We start from the raw sequence: 18,636 nt of genomic DNA, 5'->3' as shown, positions 1-18,636 counted from the left end.
GTTTAAAAAATAATTTTTAAGTCCCGGGAAATGTGAAAAGCTGGTAAGTGATGGAAGCATCAGTTTGGCGTGGTGGTCGAAGTGCTGGGCTTGAAGCCAGGTGAATATGACCTGACCCTTAATCGTGATCCCTGTGTGATCAGATGGATGCAGGGGTGAAATCCAGCAGGTTCTGACGAACCGGTAGCAGAAATTTTGAGTAGTTCGGAGAACCGGCAAATGCCACCTCTGGCTGGCCCCAGAATGGGGTGGGAATGGGGATTTTGCAGTATCCTTCCCCTGGAGTGGGGAGGGAATGGAGATTGTGCAGTATCCTTCCCGTGTCACGCCCATGCTCTGTTTCGGAGGCTTTTAGAGGCAGAAAAAAAAGTTTTTTTCTGAAACGGAGTTTCAGAAGTTTCAGAGGCTCACAACCAACGAACCTGTTGCTAAAATTCACCTCTGGGAACAGCTGATTGGGGGTATTCCAGCAGGCTGATCCACCCGCCAATCAGCTTTTTCCTTATTTTCCTCCCCAAAAACTAAGGTGCGTCTTATACTCCGAAAAATATGGTATATGCCGAGGAGCACAGGACGCTGTTACCTTCCCACCAAAGTGGTGCCTATTTATCTACTCTCATTTGCATGCTTTCAAACTGCTAGATGGGCAAGAGCTGGAGCAAGGAATGGGAACTCACCCCGTCACATGGCGCACCCGGGACTCGAACCTGGGCTGTCAGCTGACGAGTTCAAGATTTTTAACCACTGAGCCATTACGGCCCCACCCCCCCATCCCACCTCTTGGGAGGTATTTCCGCTAGGTAACATTGCAGGTGGCTTCTCACCTTGTTCACGCTCCAGAAGTTGCAAGGCCTCAACTCCGTTACTTCCTGACGGGCCAGCCCCCGATTCGGAAACGGATTCTCCTTCTAAATCCAGCGAGGACACCGAATTGGAGCGATTAGAAGGGCCTGTTTGGGAGACGAAGAAGAAGAAGAAGAAGAAAAAAAAAGAACGCGCCAATTAAGAGTTGCACCCGGCCCCCAAAAAGAGACACCCAATAAACACAACAGAAGGAAGCCGAGGCAGAACAACAAAAAAAAAACTGTAAAGGAAAAAGGGCTAAACAAGCAAAAAATAAAATTAAGAATTTAAAAAAATGGAGGTTTGCAACAGCGGGCCAGAGATAGCAATGCACGAAAGCTCCGTTTAAACGCAGTTCGGACGGACAAGGAACAAAAGTGAGCCCTTCACCTTCGGATATGCCTTCCAGATTATCACTGCAGAGGGAAAACCGCAAGGTTTTATCAGGTTTACCGTGGAGTTTGGAATCGTCAACAGGAACGTCGCCTTGACTCCCATCAGCCAGCTGCATGTTTAAAACCTGGGAAGGAAGCACAGAGAAAAGGAGGGGAGTGGGGGATTTGAAACCTATGAACACCTGTGTGCCTCTCCCAATTGGCCCCCCGAGAGGCGTCGTTGCAGGATTCAGCAGCCATCTTTGGCCCATGAGCTGGGTTCTTCTCTTTCTGCACTCCCTGGAAATAGCAAGGAATTTCCTTGGAAGCGGCAAGGAATTCCTGTACTTCCTTGGAAGTGGCAGGGAACTTCTGTACTTTCCTGGAAGTAGCAGGGGACTCCTGTACTCTCCTGGAAGTAGCAGGGAACTTCTGTACTTTCCTGGAAGTAGCAGGGGATCCTGTACTTCCTTGGAAGTGGCAGGGAACTTCTGTACTTTCCTGGAAGTAGCAGGGAACTTCTGTACTTCCTTGGAAGTCGCAGGGAACTCCTGTACTTTCCTGGAAGTAGCAAGGGATCCTGTATTTTCCTGGAAGTAGCAGGGGACTCCTGTACTTCCTTGGAAGTGGCAGGGAACTTCTGTACTTTCCTGGAAGTAGCAGGAAACTTCTGTACTTCCTTGGAAGTCGCAGGGAACTCCTGTACTTTCCTGGAAGTAGCAGGAATACGGCCAATGAATATTATCTGACTTTTGGCATTGTTAACCCATGCAATGACCAAATTCAAGGCCACTTCTGGAGGGGAGGGGGGGAGGAGAGGGAGGGTAATACACATCCCTCTGAAATGTTTAATTAATTTGTTCTCCAAAATGGACAGAGAGAGGGGGGAGAAAGAAAGGCAGCATTAGGGGCTGAATTGCTTGAATATACCTGTCAGGTTTCGAGGTCGTCTCAAATAAATTGCATTTCAAACAAAGTCTTTGATGAAAAAAACTCCCATTTATTAAGCACGACATTCTAATTTCGACTCCATCGTAGCCAACACTGACTTCCAGACCCAAAACCCTCCCTTTCCGTTCCCCACTCCCCTGCACTCATTGGCCATCTTCCAAGTCACTCTTCCCCTAATCTACTGCTCCAGCTCAAAGGAATTTCCCCCCTCCCATCCCATCTCCTAGGGGATATTATCTCCAGGGAAAATAAGTAGGTGAAAAGTCAAACGTCCCTTTCCAGACACCTCCGCTTCGCCTTCTTATGTCAGCACTAGAGTAAATGCAGCTTGAAGTGCTGACAATACCATGTTTCCCTGAAAATAAGACATCCCCGATAATAAGCCCAATTGTGCTTTTAAGCGCATGTGCTAAATTAAGCCCCCCCCGAAAAAGCTCCCCAAAAAATAAGCCCTCCCCAAAAATATTTAACTGCATGCGCAGCCAGTCCCTGCCGTTTCCTCTGGTTAGGGTTAGGGAGACAGAGCTGAAAATCAGATAACACGACAAGAGAAGCCCCGTCTTGCTCCACGCGCCCCAAAATAATAAGACCTTCCCGAAAATAAGGCCAAGCGCTTATTTCGGGGTTCAAAAAAATATAAGACAGGGAAACACGGGTACGCACATTTCACATCGCTTACGTACCTCATTTTCTGACATCATTCCAGGCGTGATTTGTGGACCGGTCCCCAGAGAAATGACCAAAACTTCTTCCGGCTGGACTTCCTGTATGGTCTCTTGGGAGAACCCCTCGTAATCTGGATGTTGGTCCATCTGAATATTGGAACGGCTCCTGCTGCGTGTGGCTAGAACAACGATTAAATATGTATATATTATAAATATCCTTTTTTGGGGGAGGGTTCAGGAATATCTTACAATTTTAAGACAAGGTGGAAGCAGAGGTCAACTCTTGTGAGAGGTGACATGTACGCAGTCGTACATAGATCAAATTAATACTGGCTAGAGCTTCACCGAAGTTACACCGCAGTGCAACTTCGGTCCTTCTGAAGTGCTGTGAGATTTCAACGTTGCGCGAAGCTTTGATATTCGATGGCAGCGGCTGAAAATCAGGCCTAAAATGTTACTACACCTCGGCGGAGAATTCCTTACTATAAGCTTGATGAGATTTGAAATCAAGGATTTGAACTGTCTCATCTTCCCTGTTAATACCCAGAACAGGTTGTCTGAATTCTCACATGGCACCAAGTTACGGATACGGTCACCGCAGATTTTCCTGGGTTGATCTCAACCGGTTGAGATATGTCTTCTTGCAAACCTTGGTTTAGAAATGAGTTCACCCAACTTTGGCCAAAGGCGAAACCAAGCAATTCTCGTGAGAATGATGTGTGAATCTGGATCATTTTGAGTGAACATTTTAATAAGCCTCAGTGGAGAGGGAGTATTGCTGTGCATGCGGAGTCCGATTCAAGGACTAAAAAACAGCCCGTTTGGTCTAGAGGTTAAGGCACCAGGCTAGAAAGCAGGAGACCATGAGTTCAAGTCCTGCCTTAGCTATGAAAGCCAGGTGGTGACTTTGGGCCAATCACCAGGAGACAATGAATTCTAGTCCTGCTTTAGCCCTGAAAGATGGTCGGGTGATTTTGGGCCGATCACCAGGAGACGGTGAGTTCTAGTCCCACCTTAGCCATGAAAACCAGCTGGGCGATTTTGGGCCAATCGCCAGGAGACGGTGAGTTCTAGTCCCGCTTTAGGCATGAAAAATCAGCTAAGTGATTCTGAGCCAATCACCAGGAGACGGTGAGTTCTAGTCCTGCCTTAGCCATGAAAGCTAGCTGGATGACTGTGCGCTAAACACCAGGAGATGGAGAGTTCTAGTTCAGCTTTAGCCGTGAAAGCCAGCTGGGTGATTTTGGGCTAATCGCTAGGAGGGATGAATTCTAGTCCTGCTATAGCTGGCTTGGGTGACTTTGGGCCCAATCACCAGGAGACAAGAGAATTCTAGTCCTGCTTCAGCTAAGAAAACCAGCTGAGTGACTCTGAGCCCAATCACCAGGAGACAGGGAGTTCTAGTCCCGCTTTAGGCATGAAAAATCAGCTAAGTGATTCTGAGCCCAATCACCAAGAGACGGGAGATCTACTCCCGCCTTAGCCATGAGAGCCAGCTGGCGTGACATTGGGCCAGTCTCTCTCAGCCCAACCCTCACAGGGTTGTTGTTTGGGGAAAAATAGGCGGAGGAAGGTATGTCGGATAGGTGTGTCGCCGCCTTGAGCGATTTGTAAAAATGACCGACGGCAGGATGCTAAATAAATAAATAAACAAATAAGCAAAGCTGGATGTCAGCGTTTCAACGCTGGCATAGACAGCAGAGGAGACCGAGAGATAAACTCTGAAACTTCTGCCTGCTAAATCCCTTTGAAGTCGGGTTGTCGTGGAAATGAGAGGAGGGGGCACATTCCTGGGAAATGACGTCAAAAGAAGTCTGAAGAATGACTTGGAAGACAGCCAATGAGAAGCAGAGATTTGGGGATCGGAAAGGGAGGGATTGGGAGGCAAAAGGTCAGTCTTGTCCGCGCGGAGTCATGATCCAGTGGCTGTGCTCAATTAAAGAAAGATTTCCTTAAAGATTGGCAGTTTGGAAATTCATTTAATTTTGAGATAGCATCGCAGTCTGACACTGCCTAGCCAAAAAGTGCTTCTTCACACATGTCGAGAGAGGTAAGCCGGCGCAGACACCTTAATCAACAGGAAGAAGGAGGGAGGGAGGGAGGGAGGGAGGAAGGGAGAGAGAGAGAGAGAGAGAGAGAGAGAGAGAGAGAGAGAGAGAGAGAGAGAGAGAGAGAGAGAGAGAGAGAGAGATCCACTACCCACCAAAAGGGGTTACGAGATTTATATGAGCGGTGAGGTTGGTAGCGGAGGTGTCCCAGGCAGTGATGGTAGCCAATTGCTGTCCTGTGGATTGGCCGCATTAAAGAGAAACAAAAGAAAACTTGTTGGAGGACACAAAAGAATCCCAGATCTCGTCGTAAATTACAAACATATGTCAAGGAGCAACAAGGCAGCCAGGAATTTATCCAAAAGGAAAACCATCAAAAAACACAAAGCCGGCAAATCAAGATTTTTAAACACAGGGAGCCCTCAACTTTCAACAGTTCATTTAGTGACCGTTTGAAGCGACGACGGCACTGGAGAAAGGGACTGTTTTCCCACGCGAACGACCGCGATCAAAATTCAGCCGCCTGGCAACTGGGTCATATTTATGACGGTCGCGGGGGCCCCGGGGGCGGGGAAAAGGGGTGTCACGTGATCCCATTTTGCGCCCTTCACTTAACAGCCGTCTCGCTTAGCAACATAGAATTTAGGGTTCGATTGTGGTCTTAAGTCGAGGACTACCTGTATTTTTCCCCACCCAACTGGTCAGCCTTATGTTTTTTTTACCGATGGCCAGTCGATTTTTTTTGCTGGCTGGAGTTGTTGCAGGCGAGAGCTGCGGGGTGTTGTAAGGTGTCAGCTCCTGGCTCCCGCTTTTCCCCGGCTTGTTCTGGGGTAGATTTAAGAGCAGGTTTTCGAGAGCTACTCGGTCTTCCTTGAGCTGATCGCCGGACATGACGTTTCGCATAAAGTTAACCTGAAAAGGACGAGCGTGGTTAAATATATATATATATATATATATATCAGCCATCAACAGGCACATAGGGATAAATAACGTCTACACACCGCTCAAAAGCGATGACCCAAGCCTAAAAGGCCACCAATAGCCTCCCACCGGCCGGTTCGCTCCCACAGAGAGGGCCTCCTCAGGGTGCCGTCGGCCAGACAATGCCGGCTGACGACCCCCAGGAGGAGAGCCTTCTTCTGTGGTGGCACCTACCCTATGGAACAATCTACCCCCAGAGATACGAGTGATCTCCGACCTCCGGATTTTTCGTCGGGCCCTAAAAACTTATTTTTTTCAGTTAGCCGGTCTGTCTTGATTTTAGGGTTAGTTTTAAAATTTTAGTATTGATTTTAATTGACAGTTTTAAATTATGGGCCAAATTTATAAATTATTTTAACTTTATTTTTAACTGTGATGTTTGTATAGATGTTTTTATCTTGGCTGTTCACCGCCCTTAGTCCGAAAGGAGAAGGGCGGTATAGAAATTTGAATAATAAATAATAATAATAAATAAATAAAAGGAAACCAAAACACCAAAGCAATGAAATTAACATCAAGATTAACACTAGACCAACAATCAAGTAAACAACACCCCAATCCAGGAACTACCAATGCAGACAAACAAGCTAACATTAAACAGCAGCCCATTCAAGGAAGGCCAGTCAAAACCACTCCTACCAACACTGACAGGGCAAGACACTAGTGTATAAACAGGGAGCCAACCCCACTCCTTTCCAGCACTGATGATGTAACCTAGTTGGGTAATAAAATGTCTGCAAGAAAACAACCCAGCTTGGAGAGGACCCCCCAGTCCTCTTCCCCTTCCCCCTCCTCTTTCTCCACTCTACAAACCCCATTCACTTCTAGCACTGATGATGTTACCTATGTGAAACGTCTGCAAGGAAACCCCCAACCTCGAAGAACACCAAAGACCCCAGAGTTTTCCTCCTCCTCCTCCTTCTCCCTGCAAACCCCACTCTCTCCCTACACTGATGATGTTACCTAGTTGGGTCGTGAAATGCCTGCAAGGAAACCACCAAGCTCGGAGAGCACCAAGGATCTAGAGGTGGGCTTCAAAAATTTTAGCAAGAGATCCTCTGCCCGGTTGCCGGATGGGCGTGGCCATGGTGGGTGTGGCCTAGTCGGCCTCCTGCATCACAGCAGTGGGGGGAGTTTTTGCCCTCCCCAGGCTCCAGAGGCTCTTCCCGAACTTCCGGTAGGCCCATTTTTTCGCCCTCCCCGAGCCTCCGCGCGCACCCTGCACTTATCTGCATACAAAACAGGCCGCGTGGGGACTCCTGGGAAGGGCAGGATGGGAGTGCCAGCCAGGAGTGGGATTTGGGGGTTCTCCGAACTGCACAGAATCTTAGCTAGAGGTTATCCCGAACCCCTACGAACCCCCAGCAGCCCCACCCCTGCAAGGACCCCCCCGAAAAAGAAAAAGGAAGGAACCAGATAACAACCACAATGGCTTTGGTTCTTGGGAGACATACCAGCGTAGTAAGTTGGCCATAGGTCATATAAACCACCGTTCGGCTCAGCCCTTCCAGCAGGTTGACGGAAGACATAGGCGGGGTTTCTACCGCTCGGCCACCGATGACGACATCCAGGAAGGAAGCCACACAGCCCTGTAAGGGGGGTACAAGCCACGTTGATCCGAGGATTTTAACAACCTCTCTCTCTGTGCTGCTGTGCTTTACCTGCACAGCAATGGTGAAATCCATTTTTTTTTTTTACTATCGGTTCTCTGAGCGTGGCTGGGGAAGGATATTGCAAAATCTCCATTCCCACCCCACTCCAGGGGAAGGATACTGTAAAATCTCCATTCCCTCCCCACGCCAGAGGAAGGATATTGCAAAATTGTTTTGTTGCTAACAGAGTTTTGTCCCATTTTATGACTTTTCTTGCCCCAGCTGTTAAGTGACTAAACAAAGTGTTGTTAAGTCGAGAACCAGCTGTATATGAATGCTGCCCCTTGCTTCTTCAGCTGGAATGTTCTTTCTTAAAAAGAAACACCACCCCAAATCTTCAAATTTGCTTTGAAAGGCAAGCCAGCACTCTTTGTAGCGACTCTAAATGGGGTTCCTGCCGTTTATGGCTTAAGGAACTGCTGGCCACTTCGAACACGAGGGCTCAAATGGCTTCTCGGGAGGGTGAAACTTCCAGACGGAAGGAGGAAGCTCCAAAGATCCCCTTGATTTCTACCTTGTCAAATTTCCCCAGGTTGGCCTTGGTGCGAGGATCTCCGTCTTCAGAACCAATCATAGCTAGTTGCTGCAGGAGCCTCCCGACCTACAACAGAAACGCCATGGAAAACTTTTTTTTCAACTGGCTTCTCCATCAGACCTAAAAGAAAAGCTTCAGGTTTCATTAACAGCTGTATCTTCAATAGAGAGGGAGGGAGAGAGGGAAGGAAGGAAGGAAGGAGATGGGAACAGGAAGAGAGGAAGGGAGAGTGGGTGGGAGGGAGGGAAGAAGGAAGGAAGGGAGATGGGAAGAGGGAGGGAGGGAAAGACAAAGGAAGAGTGGGAGGGAGGGAGGAGATGGGAAGAGGGAGGGAGGAAGGAGATGGGAAGAGGGAGGGAGGAAAGGAGGAAGGAGATGGGAAAAGGGAGGAAAGAAAAAAGGAGATGGGAAGAGGGAGAGAGGAAGATGGGGAGGGAGGAAGAAGAGTTGGGAAGAGGGAGGGAGGAAAGAAGGAAGGAGATGGGAAGAGGAAGGAAGGGAGGGAGGAAGAAGAGTTGGGAAGCTGAAGGGAAGGAGGGAGGAAAGGAGGAAGCAGATGGGAAGAGGGAAGAAGGAAGGAGATGGGAAGAGGGAGGGAGGAAGGGAGGGAGGGAGATGGGAGGAGGAAGGAAGATGGGAAGTGGGAGGGAGGAAGAAGAGTTGGGAAGAGGAAGGGAGGAAAGGAGGAAGGAGATGGGAAAAGGGAGGAAAGGAAGAAGGAGATGGGAAAAGGGAGGAAAGAAGAAAGGAGATGGGAAGAGGGAGGGAGGAAGGGAGGAAAGAAGAAAGGAAATGGGAAGAGGGAGGGAGGAAGGGAGGGAGGAGATGGGAGGAGGAAGAAAGATGGGAAGTGGGAGGGAGGAAGAAGAGTTGGGAAGAGAAAGGGAAGGAGGGAGGAAAGGAGGAAGGAGATGGGAAAAGGGAGGAAAGAAGAAAGGAGATGAGAAGAGGGAGGAAGAAGAGTTGGGAAGAGGAAGGAAGGAAGGAAGGAGATGGGAAGAGGGAGGGGAAGGAAGGGGAGAGGAGGGATACCGTACCTGCATCAGATTAAACCTCGCCACTTCATTGATAGGCGCATCCGAAATAATCCCGTACTGTTCTGGGTTGACCACCGCCGGGCAGATGAAGCAGGCCAAGAGCAGGTCGGTGCACATGGCCCTGACTTCCCCCACCTCCAGCCGCTCCACGCAGGAGAGCGTCTTGTACATCTGGGACATGATCCACCTCAAGCTGTGCGGGAAGCAGTAGGTGTTCTGCTTCAGGTAGCCGATGAACTTGTTGACCAGGGTCACCAGCTTCGACTCGTTGGACTCCACCATCTCCTGGACTTTCTGCCGGAACTTCTCCGACCCCTTTTCCCCGAAGAGCTTCTCCTGCTGGGCGGGCGAGAAGCGCTCGATGAGCTTGTTGGGGTCGGTCTCTAGGTGGTCCTCGTCCTCCACCAGCAGCTGCATGATGGGCTCGTGCAAGGTGGCCGTCAGGAAGAGCTTGGCGGAGAAGAGGCCCTCGGAGAAGAGCTTGAAGAAGATGCTGAAGGCGCAGGTGCCCCTCCTCAGCAGCCGCCGAGGGTTCTCGCTCTCCTTCAGCTCAAACTCGATCAGGTAGCGTAAGACCTGGAGGAGGAAGCTCTCGTCTTCGGCCATGATGCAGTTGCCGTAGATGGAGGTGAAGACGGTGTGGATGACGTTTTGGATGTTCTCCTGGGTCAGCTTCTCCCCGGCCACCAGGCAGGAGGCGATCAGCCGAGGGTTCTCTCGCAAACGGTTGAGGAACTCGCCGTACGCCGTCTCTTGGAAGCCCAGCTGCTTGTAGCCGTCCACGAACTGCGTGTCCTCCAACACTTTGGCGTGTTGGCAACATTCGGCCGGCGAGGCATCGGCGCTGTAACAAGAGGGAGGAAGAGGAATTTCCTTACGGAAGTCCTACGCGCGAAGGAGGCGGACCACCAACTGACAAAAGGTCCTCGCCTTACGACCGGCCCCCTTAGAAATCGTTCTGACCTAGGCTTCCTCAGCAGCACGAGTCCTCGTCCCGATAAACCTCTTTTATTGAATTGACGGTGAATTCCTCTCCAGCAAAGTCTTTCCTCTCCCACGGTCTTTCAAGATAGTTCAGAATTACCAACCCTTTATCGGGCTTGGAGAGTGGCCAGGCCGGCATGACTCAACGCCAAAGGCGCATGGAACGCTGTTCCCTTCCCACCAAAGGTGGTCCCTGTTTTTCTACTTGCATTTTTTCTTTTTTACGTGCTTTTGAACTGCTAGGTTGGCAGAAGCTGGGACAAGGAACGGGAGCTCACCCCATTACATGGCACTAGGGATTTGAACCGCTGAACTGCCGACCTTTCGATCGACAAGCTCAGAGTCTTAGCCACTGAGCCACCGCGTCCCTAAAAACAGCCTTTTTTTCAGTGCCGTTGCAACTTCAAACAGTCACTAAACGAACTCAAGGACTGTATATGAATCATTCTATAGCCTCCGCTACGTTTAATGATTTAAATCGTATTAAAGCCTGACCAATCCATGCCAGCTGCTTCCAGATTCGAAACATCATAAATCGTCATCGTCATCATTTAACGGATCCCCATAATCCCCTTGCGGGGTGGAGTCTGGGCAACTGAACGGAACTAGCAGAGTGTTTGAATGGCCGCTTGCCCTTCCTGTCGCCAGTGCGGAGTTTTGTTCAGCAGATATATTTTCATAGTGCCCAAAGAGAGAGAAATATCCGCCTCTACCTAGGATCGAACTCACAGCCTCCTGATTGTGAGGCGAGAGCGCCACCTCTAGGCACACCACACCCACTGTATTCCCAACATCATTCAAAAGGGGAAAAGTTGGAGCTTGGAGGACTCCTTCCTGCGTTACCTGGTGATGATCAATCTGTCCAAGTTGATTCTCTGTTGCTTGGAGATCCAAGCTGTGTGATAAAGCTTCTCGGCCGTCTTCAGCACCTCGGCATTCAGCCTCTGGATCAGCTGCTTTTCAGAGTTGACGTAGAGCCGTTCCTGCTTCAGGTGGTGGGCCAAGGTGTGGATGTCCAGCTTGACCATCTTCAAAAGAGGAGGCAGCGACGGAAGAACCCAGCAAAGCTCGCTGCCAAGGAGGGAGGGGGGAAAAAAAACGGGAAGAGATGAGCTTGGGCTCCACCTTGGAGAGAAAAATCAGGTGGCCCTTCCCCATGGGCCTTCTTGGTCTAACAGCTGGTTTGTTTAACTAGCAGCAGAACATAGAACTGTGATGGTGAACCTATGGCACATGTGCCACCTGGGCATGCGAGCGTTGCCCTAGCTGAGCTCCAGCCACCTGATTTTCAGGCCTTCCGGGCCCACCGGAAGTCAGCAAATGGGCCATTTCCGGCCTCCGGAGGGCCTCCAAGAGGGTGGGGAAGACTGTTTTTGCCCTCCCCAGGCTTCTAGAAAGGCCCTGGAGCCTGGGGAGAGCAGAAAATGGGACTTCCGGTCCCACCGGAAGTTGGCAGACAGGCCGTTTTCGACCTCCGGAAGGCCTCCGGGTATGTGTGTGTGCGGAAGGCCGTTTTCACCCTCCCCAGGTTCCAAGAAAGCCTCTGGAGCCTGGGGAGGGCAAAAAAAACGGGCCTACCGGGCCCACTGTGCCAAAAGCGTGGGGAACATAGGGGGCTTCGCACATACATGTGTGGGGGGGGTACATTGAATTATGGGTGTGGGCATGCACATGCGCGACCCATCCACCCCAAGTTCCCCCCGCCTTTGGCACGCGACGCCAAAAAGGTTCGCCATCGCTGACATAGAACATAAGAATAACTGGAAGGGACCTGGGAGATTTCCTAGTCCGACCTCCTGCTCAATCAGGAGACTTTATACCATTCCTGCCTGCAATTTGGCAGTTCGAATCTCACCAGGCTCCAGATACACAGAGATAGAGAGAAAGAGAGAGGGAGGGAGAGAGAGAGAGAGGGAGAGAGAGAAAGAGACACGGATACACAGAGATCGAGAGAAAGAGAGAGAGGGAGAGAGAAGGAAAGAGGGAGAGAGAGAGGGAGAGAGAGAAAGGGAGGGAGAGGGAGAAAGAGAGAGAGAGGAAAGAGAAGAGAGAGAGAGAGGGAGAGAGAGAGAGGGAGGGAGGGAGAAAGAGACACGGATACACAGAGATCGAGAGAGAGAGAGGGAGAGGGAGAGAGAAGAGGGAGAGAGAGAGGGAGAGAGAGAAAGAGAAAGAGAGAAAGAGACACGGATACACAGAGATCGAGAGAGAGAGAGAGAGAGAGAGGGAGAGAGAAGGAGAGAGAGAGAGGGAGAGAGAGAAAGGGAGGGAGAGGGAGAGAGAGAGAGAGAGAGAGAGAGAGGAAAGAGAAGAGAGAGGGAGAGAGAGAGAGAGGGAGGGAGAGAGAAAGAGACAGATACACAGAGATAGAGAGGGAGAGAGAAGGAAAGAGGGAGAGAGAGAGGGAGAGAGAGAAAGGGAGGGAGAGGGAGAGAGAGAGAAAGAGAGAGAGGGGAAAGAGAAGAGAGAGAGAGAGAGAGAGAGAGAGAAATGGCATCTTGTTCATTCACCCAACTGTGTACATTTCAAGAGAAGGGAGGAAGGGGCAGAGCGACAAATATTTTCTTATGTATAGAGACATTGATATCGCTCCCTTCAAGGCTACGCTTCAAAAGGGGCTCCCGGCCTGAAAGCTATAATCGCTGGTTTTAGAAGCTGAATATTCAGCAACGTTAAAAATACAGAGAGTGGATTGTGGAAGGGACAATCTTCCCTTTAAAATACAGCTGGCAGAGGAAACGTTCTGGCACGAATGCCGGGGACAAAAAAAAAAACTTTTTTTCCACCGATCAAGGAATCCCTATGTTTCCTATGTCCCTATAGCCGCCTTGAGTCTTTGGAGAAAGGCGGCATACAAGTTGAACAAATAAAATAAAATAAATAAATAAATGTTTCCCACAGGATTAAGAAATTCCCCACAACCGGAGGCCACCGCCGAAAAGGTCCCGTTTCTCATCAAATCCCTTCCTCATTTCTAACTCCCGGGTGAGGCTCTGATGTCGGTGGGCTGCACAGAACAAACTTAATAAAGGATAAATTTATTCTGCGCAACCAGCCCACCACAATAGAAAACAGGTGTCGGTTATTCCAGGGGGTTAGAATAGAATAAGAGAGTTGGAAGGGACCTTGGAGGTCTTCTAGTCCAACCCCCTGCCTAGGCAGGAAACCCTACCCCACTTCAGACAGATGGTTATCCAACATCTTCTTAAAAGCTTCCACTGTTGGAGCATTCACAACCTCTGGTGGCAAGTTGTTCCACTGATTAATTGTTCTAACTGTCGGGAAATTTCTCCTTAAGTTCTAAGTTGCTTCTCTCCTTGATTTGTATCCACCCATTGCTTCTTCTCCTGTCTTCAGGTGCTTTGGAGAATAGCTTGACTCCCTCTTCTTTGGGGCAGCCCCTGAGATATTGGAAGACTGCTATCATGTCCTTCTTTTCATTAAACTAGACATACCCAATTCCAGCAACCGTTCTTCTTTATGTTTTAGCCTCCAATCCCCTAATCATCTTGGTTGCTCTTCTCTGCACTCTTTCTACAGTCTCCACATCTTTTTGACATCGTGGCGACCAAATTTTGCACCTTTCTGTGATCCAGGTTGCCCCAAAAAAATCACTTTTAAAAACAAAACAAAACAAAAAAAGATTTAAAGAACTTTGACTTCACCTTGAAAGGAAGCCCCGTTCAAACGAGACCTCCCCATCTACAATGGTTTTTCACCCACCCCCCAAGGACAGGAAGTCCTCGACTTATGACCACAAATCAGCCCCAAATTTCTGTGGCTAAAGCAAGGCAGTTCTGAAGCGGGTTTTGCTCTATTTAACGGCCTTTCTGGCTGCAGTTGTTCAGCTGATTTTTTTTTTTTAATTTGATTTATATGCCGCCCTTCTCCGAAGACTCAGGGCGGCTTACAGTGCGTTAAGCAATAGCCTTCATCCTTTTGTATATTTATACAAAGTCAGCTTATTGCCCCCACAACTGGGTCCTCATTTAACCTACCTTAGAAAGGATGGAAGGCTGAGTCAACCTTGAGCCTTGGCGAGATTCGAACCCTGCAGTAATTGCAGGCAGCTGGTCTTAATAACCAGCTTAATAACAGGGTGCCTTAAACCCCTGTACTACCAAGTGTTAAGTTAGTAACACAATCGTGAAGTGAATCTGAACTTTGCTGGTTAGATGGTCGCAAAAGGGGATTGTGTGACACACAAACGCACTTCGAGGACTCTTCAACTGTCGTGAAAGTGGCCAAGCCTCTGGATTTTGATCCCGTGACTGCAGGGAAGCTGAGAAGGTGGTAAGCGTGAAACATTGTCATGAGTTCCTAGTAACTTTGGTCACTAAACGAATGGTGCTAAGTCGAGGACCGCACATAGCAGCCTGTGACTTTTTAAAAAAAATCTTCCATGCTCTTTTTCCCCGTCAAAATCCAGAGAGCTGGATCCAAATCTCACCCGAAAGATCAAGAATCAAAGCAAATGCACAAGAGCCAAGGGATCTGAAGCAGCTCTGGAAGTCAGTTCTGGAGGATGAGTAAGATTGAGGCTTGAACTTGGGGGGGAAAACAGGAACTAAACGGGGGGAATGGGGCAAAGAAATGATGACAGTGTCATCACAAATCTCACTTTCACTCAGCATTGGATCAGCTGGTTTGCTGAAGTCGATTCTTTTGCTAAGAACAACCAGTGCCAAGTTTTATTGGGTTCCCACAAAAATATTAGGCGTCTGAATGGGACACCGGAATGATGGTTGAAAAAGTTGACTGCACTCTTGGTTTTAAGAGAAAGGGATAGAAAATGTTTTGGGAGGAGGAGGAGGAGGAGGAGGAGGAGGAGGAGGAGGAGGAGGAGGAGGAGGAGGAGGAGGAGGAGGAGGAGGAGGAGGAGGAGGAAGATGTATGTTTCCACTAGAATCCTTTCAATGGGACATTTATGGTATGAACCTGAAAGAATCAGTTGGGATTAGATTGTCGTGGTGGAAAAAAAATAAATCTATCAATGAGGTTTCTCAATAGGAACCTGATGGCCACCTAATCAATCATGATATAATTAGGAATAGACAAAAGAAAAAAGATCAGCTCTATTTCCACTTTTCCCCAGCAAATTTAAAAATAAATAAAAACCCACAAATTTTTACAGCTAAACCTGTGGTTAATAGTTTGGAATTTTATAATGAAACTACCTTGAGTTTGCAGTGGTAATCTTTACTTCCTCTTCATACCAGATTTTCAAGTTTGTAACTGCACTAATTTATACTGCTCTCCTTTTTTAATAATTTTTTTTTTCTTTTGCAATTTTTTTCTTCTCATTCTGCTTTGGGGACAAAACGAGTCAGGAAAGCAATTTTTTTCTCCTCTACCTCGTACTAGGTTCATCTGTTAAACACCATTAAAGAATCTTTTGACCTGTTACAGACTTAACAAAATTATTAATGCATAAACTTTGGAAGGAATCTGATGGAGTGGGGTTGTTTATACAAGTACGGCTGGCTAGTCCTCGAGTTACGACCACAGTTGAGCCGAAAATTTCTGTTGCTAAGCGAGACATTCGTTAAGCGGGTTTTGCCCCATTTTAGGGACAAAGGTTCTTAATCCAGGTTTAGGAGTAAGGACACGTCTTTACTAGGATCGAAGAGCAGCTAGGGATAAAACTGGTGAAGTAAACTGAATATAAGGCATTCGGATTATCGGAGATCTCAGCCCTGAAAAACCAACTTAAAACAAGAACTACCTAAGAATAAATTCCAGAAGCACATCTGATATTAAGAAGAAAAAAAAACCCAAATACATTCATGATTTAAAGCAATTTCCATCGCCTCGATCATATCTGTAGGCCTTCCAGCTTGAATCCAGAAATTCTTGAAACTCTAAATCCCATCATCCTACACTGTTGACCATCCTGAACGGGGCTAATGGGTGCTGGAGTCCATCTACTGGAAGATCCCACACTCTCTCACGCTTCAGTGTTTCTATTTTTCCCAGATTAAGAAGCTTCAAGTGCAAAATGTAAACCAGATGGGCAAAAAAAAAAGAAAAAAAGAAAACCACCTATTTTTTTTAACAATAAATGATAAATCAGGTGGCCAACAGAATTATTAAAATAAAATAAAAATGGTGTTGGAGTAGAGAACTAATCTTTATAGTTGTACGAGAGAATTTATATGCCAGTGGAAATTCTAAATTGGTTCTGAGTTTAAGCATTTTATCTTTTATTTTTTCCTGGTATTTTTTTTTTAAACTAGTCATATCAGTGCATTTTCTTGGTTCTTCTTTTCCCTTGTTTGCTTTACAGTTCGATTGTTCTACTTTTGTGTTGTTTAAACACAAAAGGGATTGTGTAGGAATAAAAAGGAAATAAAAGGTTTAAACGACACCATTGCTGACGCTTGTGAGCTGCCTAGAGTTAACCCCATGGCGAGATAGGCAGCAAATAAATGCAATAATATCTTATCCTAAAGACTGGCTGGAAACATTCAAAGGAGCTTTGGAGCGTGAAACTGAAACAGAGGAAGAGGAGGTCTCTCAAAGCAAGAGAGAAACCAAGATTAATGCAGCCGGGCTAAATTTGGGAAGGAACAGGCGGGTGACGGCGGGGGCATCAAAGCAAAATAAATTCTGGGGAGGGTGTCACTGTCACAAGGATTTGGGGGTGGTGACAATAATACCCCCGGGAGCTTGGAGGGAAACAGAAAGTAGGATGGTCATGCAAAAATAGAAAGGGTGGGAGGGCTCGGCAACCTGTAATTTGAAAAGAGGGAGGATATAAGGCACTAAGCTAGAAACTGGGAGACGGTGAGTTCTAGTCCCACCTTAGGCATGAAAGCCAGTTGGGTGACTTTGGGCCAATCACCAGGAGACAGGGAGTTCTAGTCGCATTTTAGGCATGAAAGCCAGTTGGGTGACTTTGGGCCAATCACCAGGAGACAGGGAATTCTAGGAGATTTGGGGGAGAAGAGAGACCCCAATAAGTCAATAGAGGAGGGGGACATAGAATGGGGGGGGTCCTGAAATGACAGGGGATTTGGGGAAGAGAAGAGAGACCCCAATGTCAATAGGAGGGATATGGAGGGGGTGGAGAATAGACCCCAATAAGTCAATAGAGGGGGACATAGAATGGGGGGGTCCTGAAATGACAGGGGATTTGGGGGGGGAGAATAGACCCCAATAAGTCAATAGAGGGGGACATAGAATGGGGGGGTCCTGAATTGACAGGGGATATGGGGGGGAGAAGAGAGACCCCAATAAGTCAATAGAGGGGGACATAGAATGGGGGGGGTCCTGAAATGACAGGGGATATGGGGGGGAGAATAGACCCCAATAAGTCAATAGAGGGGGACATAGAATGGGGGGGTCCTGAAATGACAGGGGATATGGGGGGGAGAAGAGAGACCCCAATAAGTCAATAGAGGGGGACATAGAATGGGGGGGTCCTGAATTGACAGGGGATATGGGGGGGAGAAGAGAGACCCCAATAAGTCAATAGAGGGGGACATAGAATGGGGGGGGTCCTGAAATGACAGGGGATATGGGGGGGAGAATAGACCCCAATAAGTCAATAGAGGGGGACATAGAATGGGGGGGTCCTGAAATGACAGGGGATATGGGGGGGAGAAGAGAGACCCCAATAAGTCAATAGAGGGGGACATAGAATGGGGAGGTCCTGAAATGACAGGGGATATGGGGGGGAGAATAGACCCCAATAAGTCAATAGAGGGGGACATAGAATGGGGGGGTCCTGAATTGACAGGGGATATGGGGGGGAGAATAGACCCCAATAAGTCAATAGGGGGAATATGGAGGGGGTGGAGAATAGACCCCAAAAGTCAATAGAGGAGGGGGACATAGAATGGGAGGGGTTCCTGAAATGACAGGAAATGTGGGAGGGGGGAGAAGAGACCCCCCAATAAGTCAATAGAGGAGGGGGGGGCATGGAGTGGGGGAGGGGGCTGGATTGACAGGGGGCTCTGGAGAGGAGCGTCAATGCAAAGACCGGGGGAGGGGGGGAATAGAAAAAGGGGGGGCGGGGGGAAACGGAGGGGAGGGGGGGCTTCAAGGGCGGGAGGGGGTGTGGAGCTCTGCCGCCCCCCCTCACCCGCCCCCTCCCCCCACCAGGCCCCGCCACGAGGCCCAGGGAGTGGAGTCCGCCCCCCCACCCCGGCGTCCTCCCCAGACGCCCCCCCCCCCCGCCTCGAGGGAACCCACCTGACGGGGCAGAACCGCCGACGCCGCCCGCCTCTCTCGCCGACGCTGCTCCGGACCCGCCGCGGACGCCCCTCCGCTCCGCAGCCGCTCGCCGACGCCCGCCACTGCGCCTGCGCGCCCCACGGGACGCCGGGAAACCGAGTCCGGGCGGGCCCTAGCCTCTCGCCGGCCGCGCTGCGGTGGCGCCGGGAACTACACCTCCCGTCGTGCCCCGCGCGGTGGAGGGGGGAAAAAAAAGGGAGGGGGTTTTTTTTGCAGGTGAGAGGCGCCTGCTTTACCTGGCAAGGTGGGGAAAGTAGAGGCTGGAAGGTGGGGGAGGGGTGGGGGGGTCTTTTTGGAAAGCCTGGAACTGGAAGGCCAGCCAGCCACC

At 49.1% G+C, this 18,636-nt stretch overlaps 1 protein-coding gene across 1 annotated transcript; it reads right to left on the bottom strand.

Annotated features, from left to right (window-relative positions):
• Window positions 1–824: 824 nt before the first annotated feature.
• On the bottom strand, window positions 825–18,344 carry GAPVD1 (GTPase activating protein and VPS9 domains 1; the record flags this gene model as incomplete). The annotated part of the gene is made up of 9 exons (XM_070956578.1): window positions 18,267–18,344; window positions 10,914–11,141; window positions 9,087–9,930; window positions 8,029–8,115; window positions 7,317–7,451; window positions 5,604–5,793; window positions 2,852–3,012; window positions 1,234–1,363; window positions 825–950 (listed from the first exon to the last, which is right to left on the bottom strand). Coding segments are annotated over exons 2-9 (1,858 nt in total), but the record flags the coding sequence as incomplete, so codon positions are not given.
• Window positions 18,345–18,636: the final 292 nt, after the last annotated feature.

The sequence above is a fragment of the Pituophis catenifer genome, unplaced genomic scaffold (assembly GCF_029215685.1).
Source record: "Pituophis catenifer annectens isolate HBS135680 unplaced genomic scaffold, rPitCat1.0.hap2 SCAF_101, whole genome shotgun sequence".
NCBI classification, from domain to species: domain Eukaryota; kingdom Metazoa; phylum Chordata; class Lepidosauria; order Squamata; family Colubridae; genus Pituophis; species Pituophis catenifer.
The sequence above is the reverse complement of the archived record's forward strand: the minus strand, read 5'-3'. Positions and strand labels throughout refer to the sequence as shown.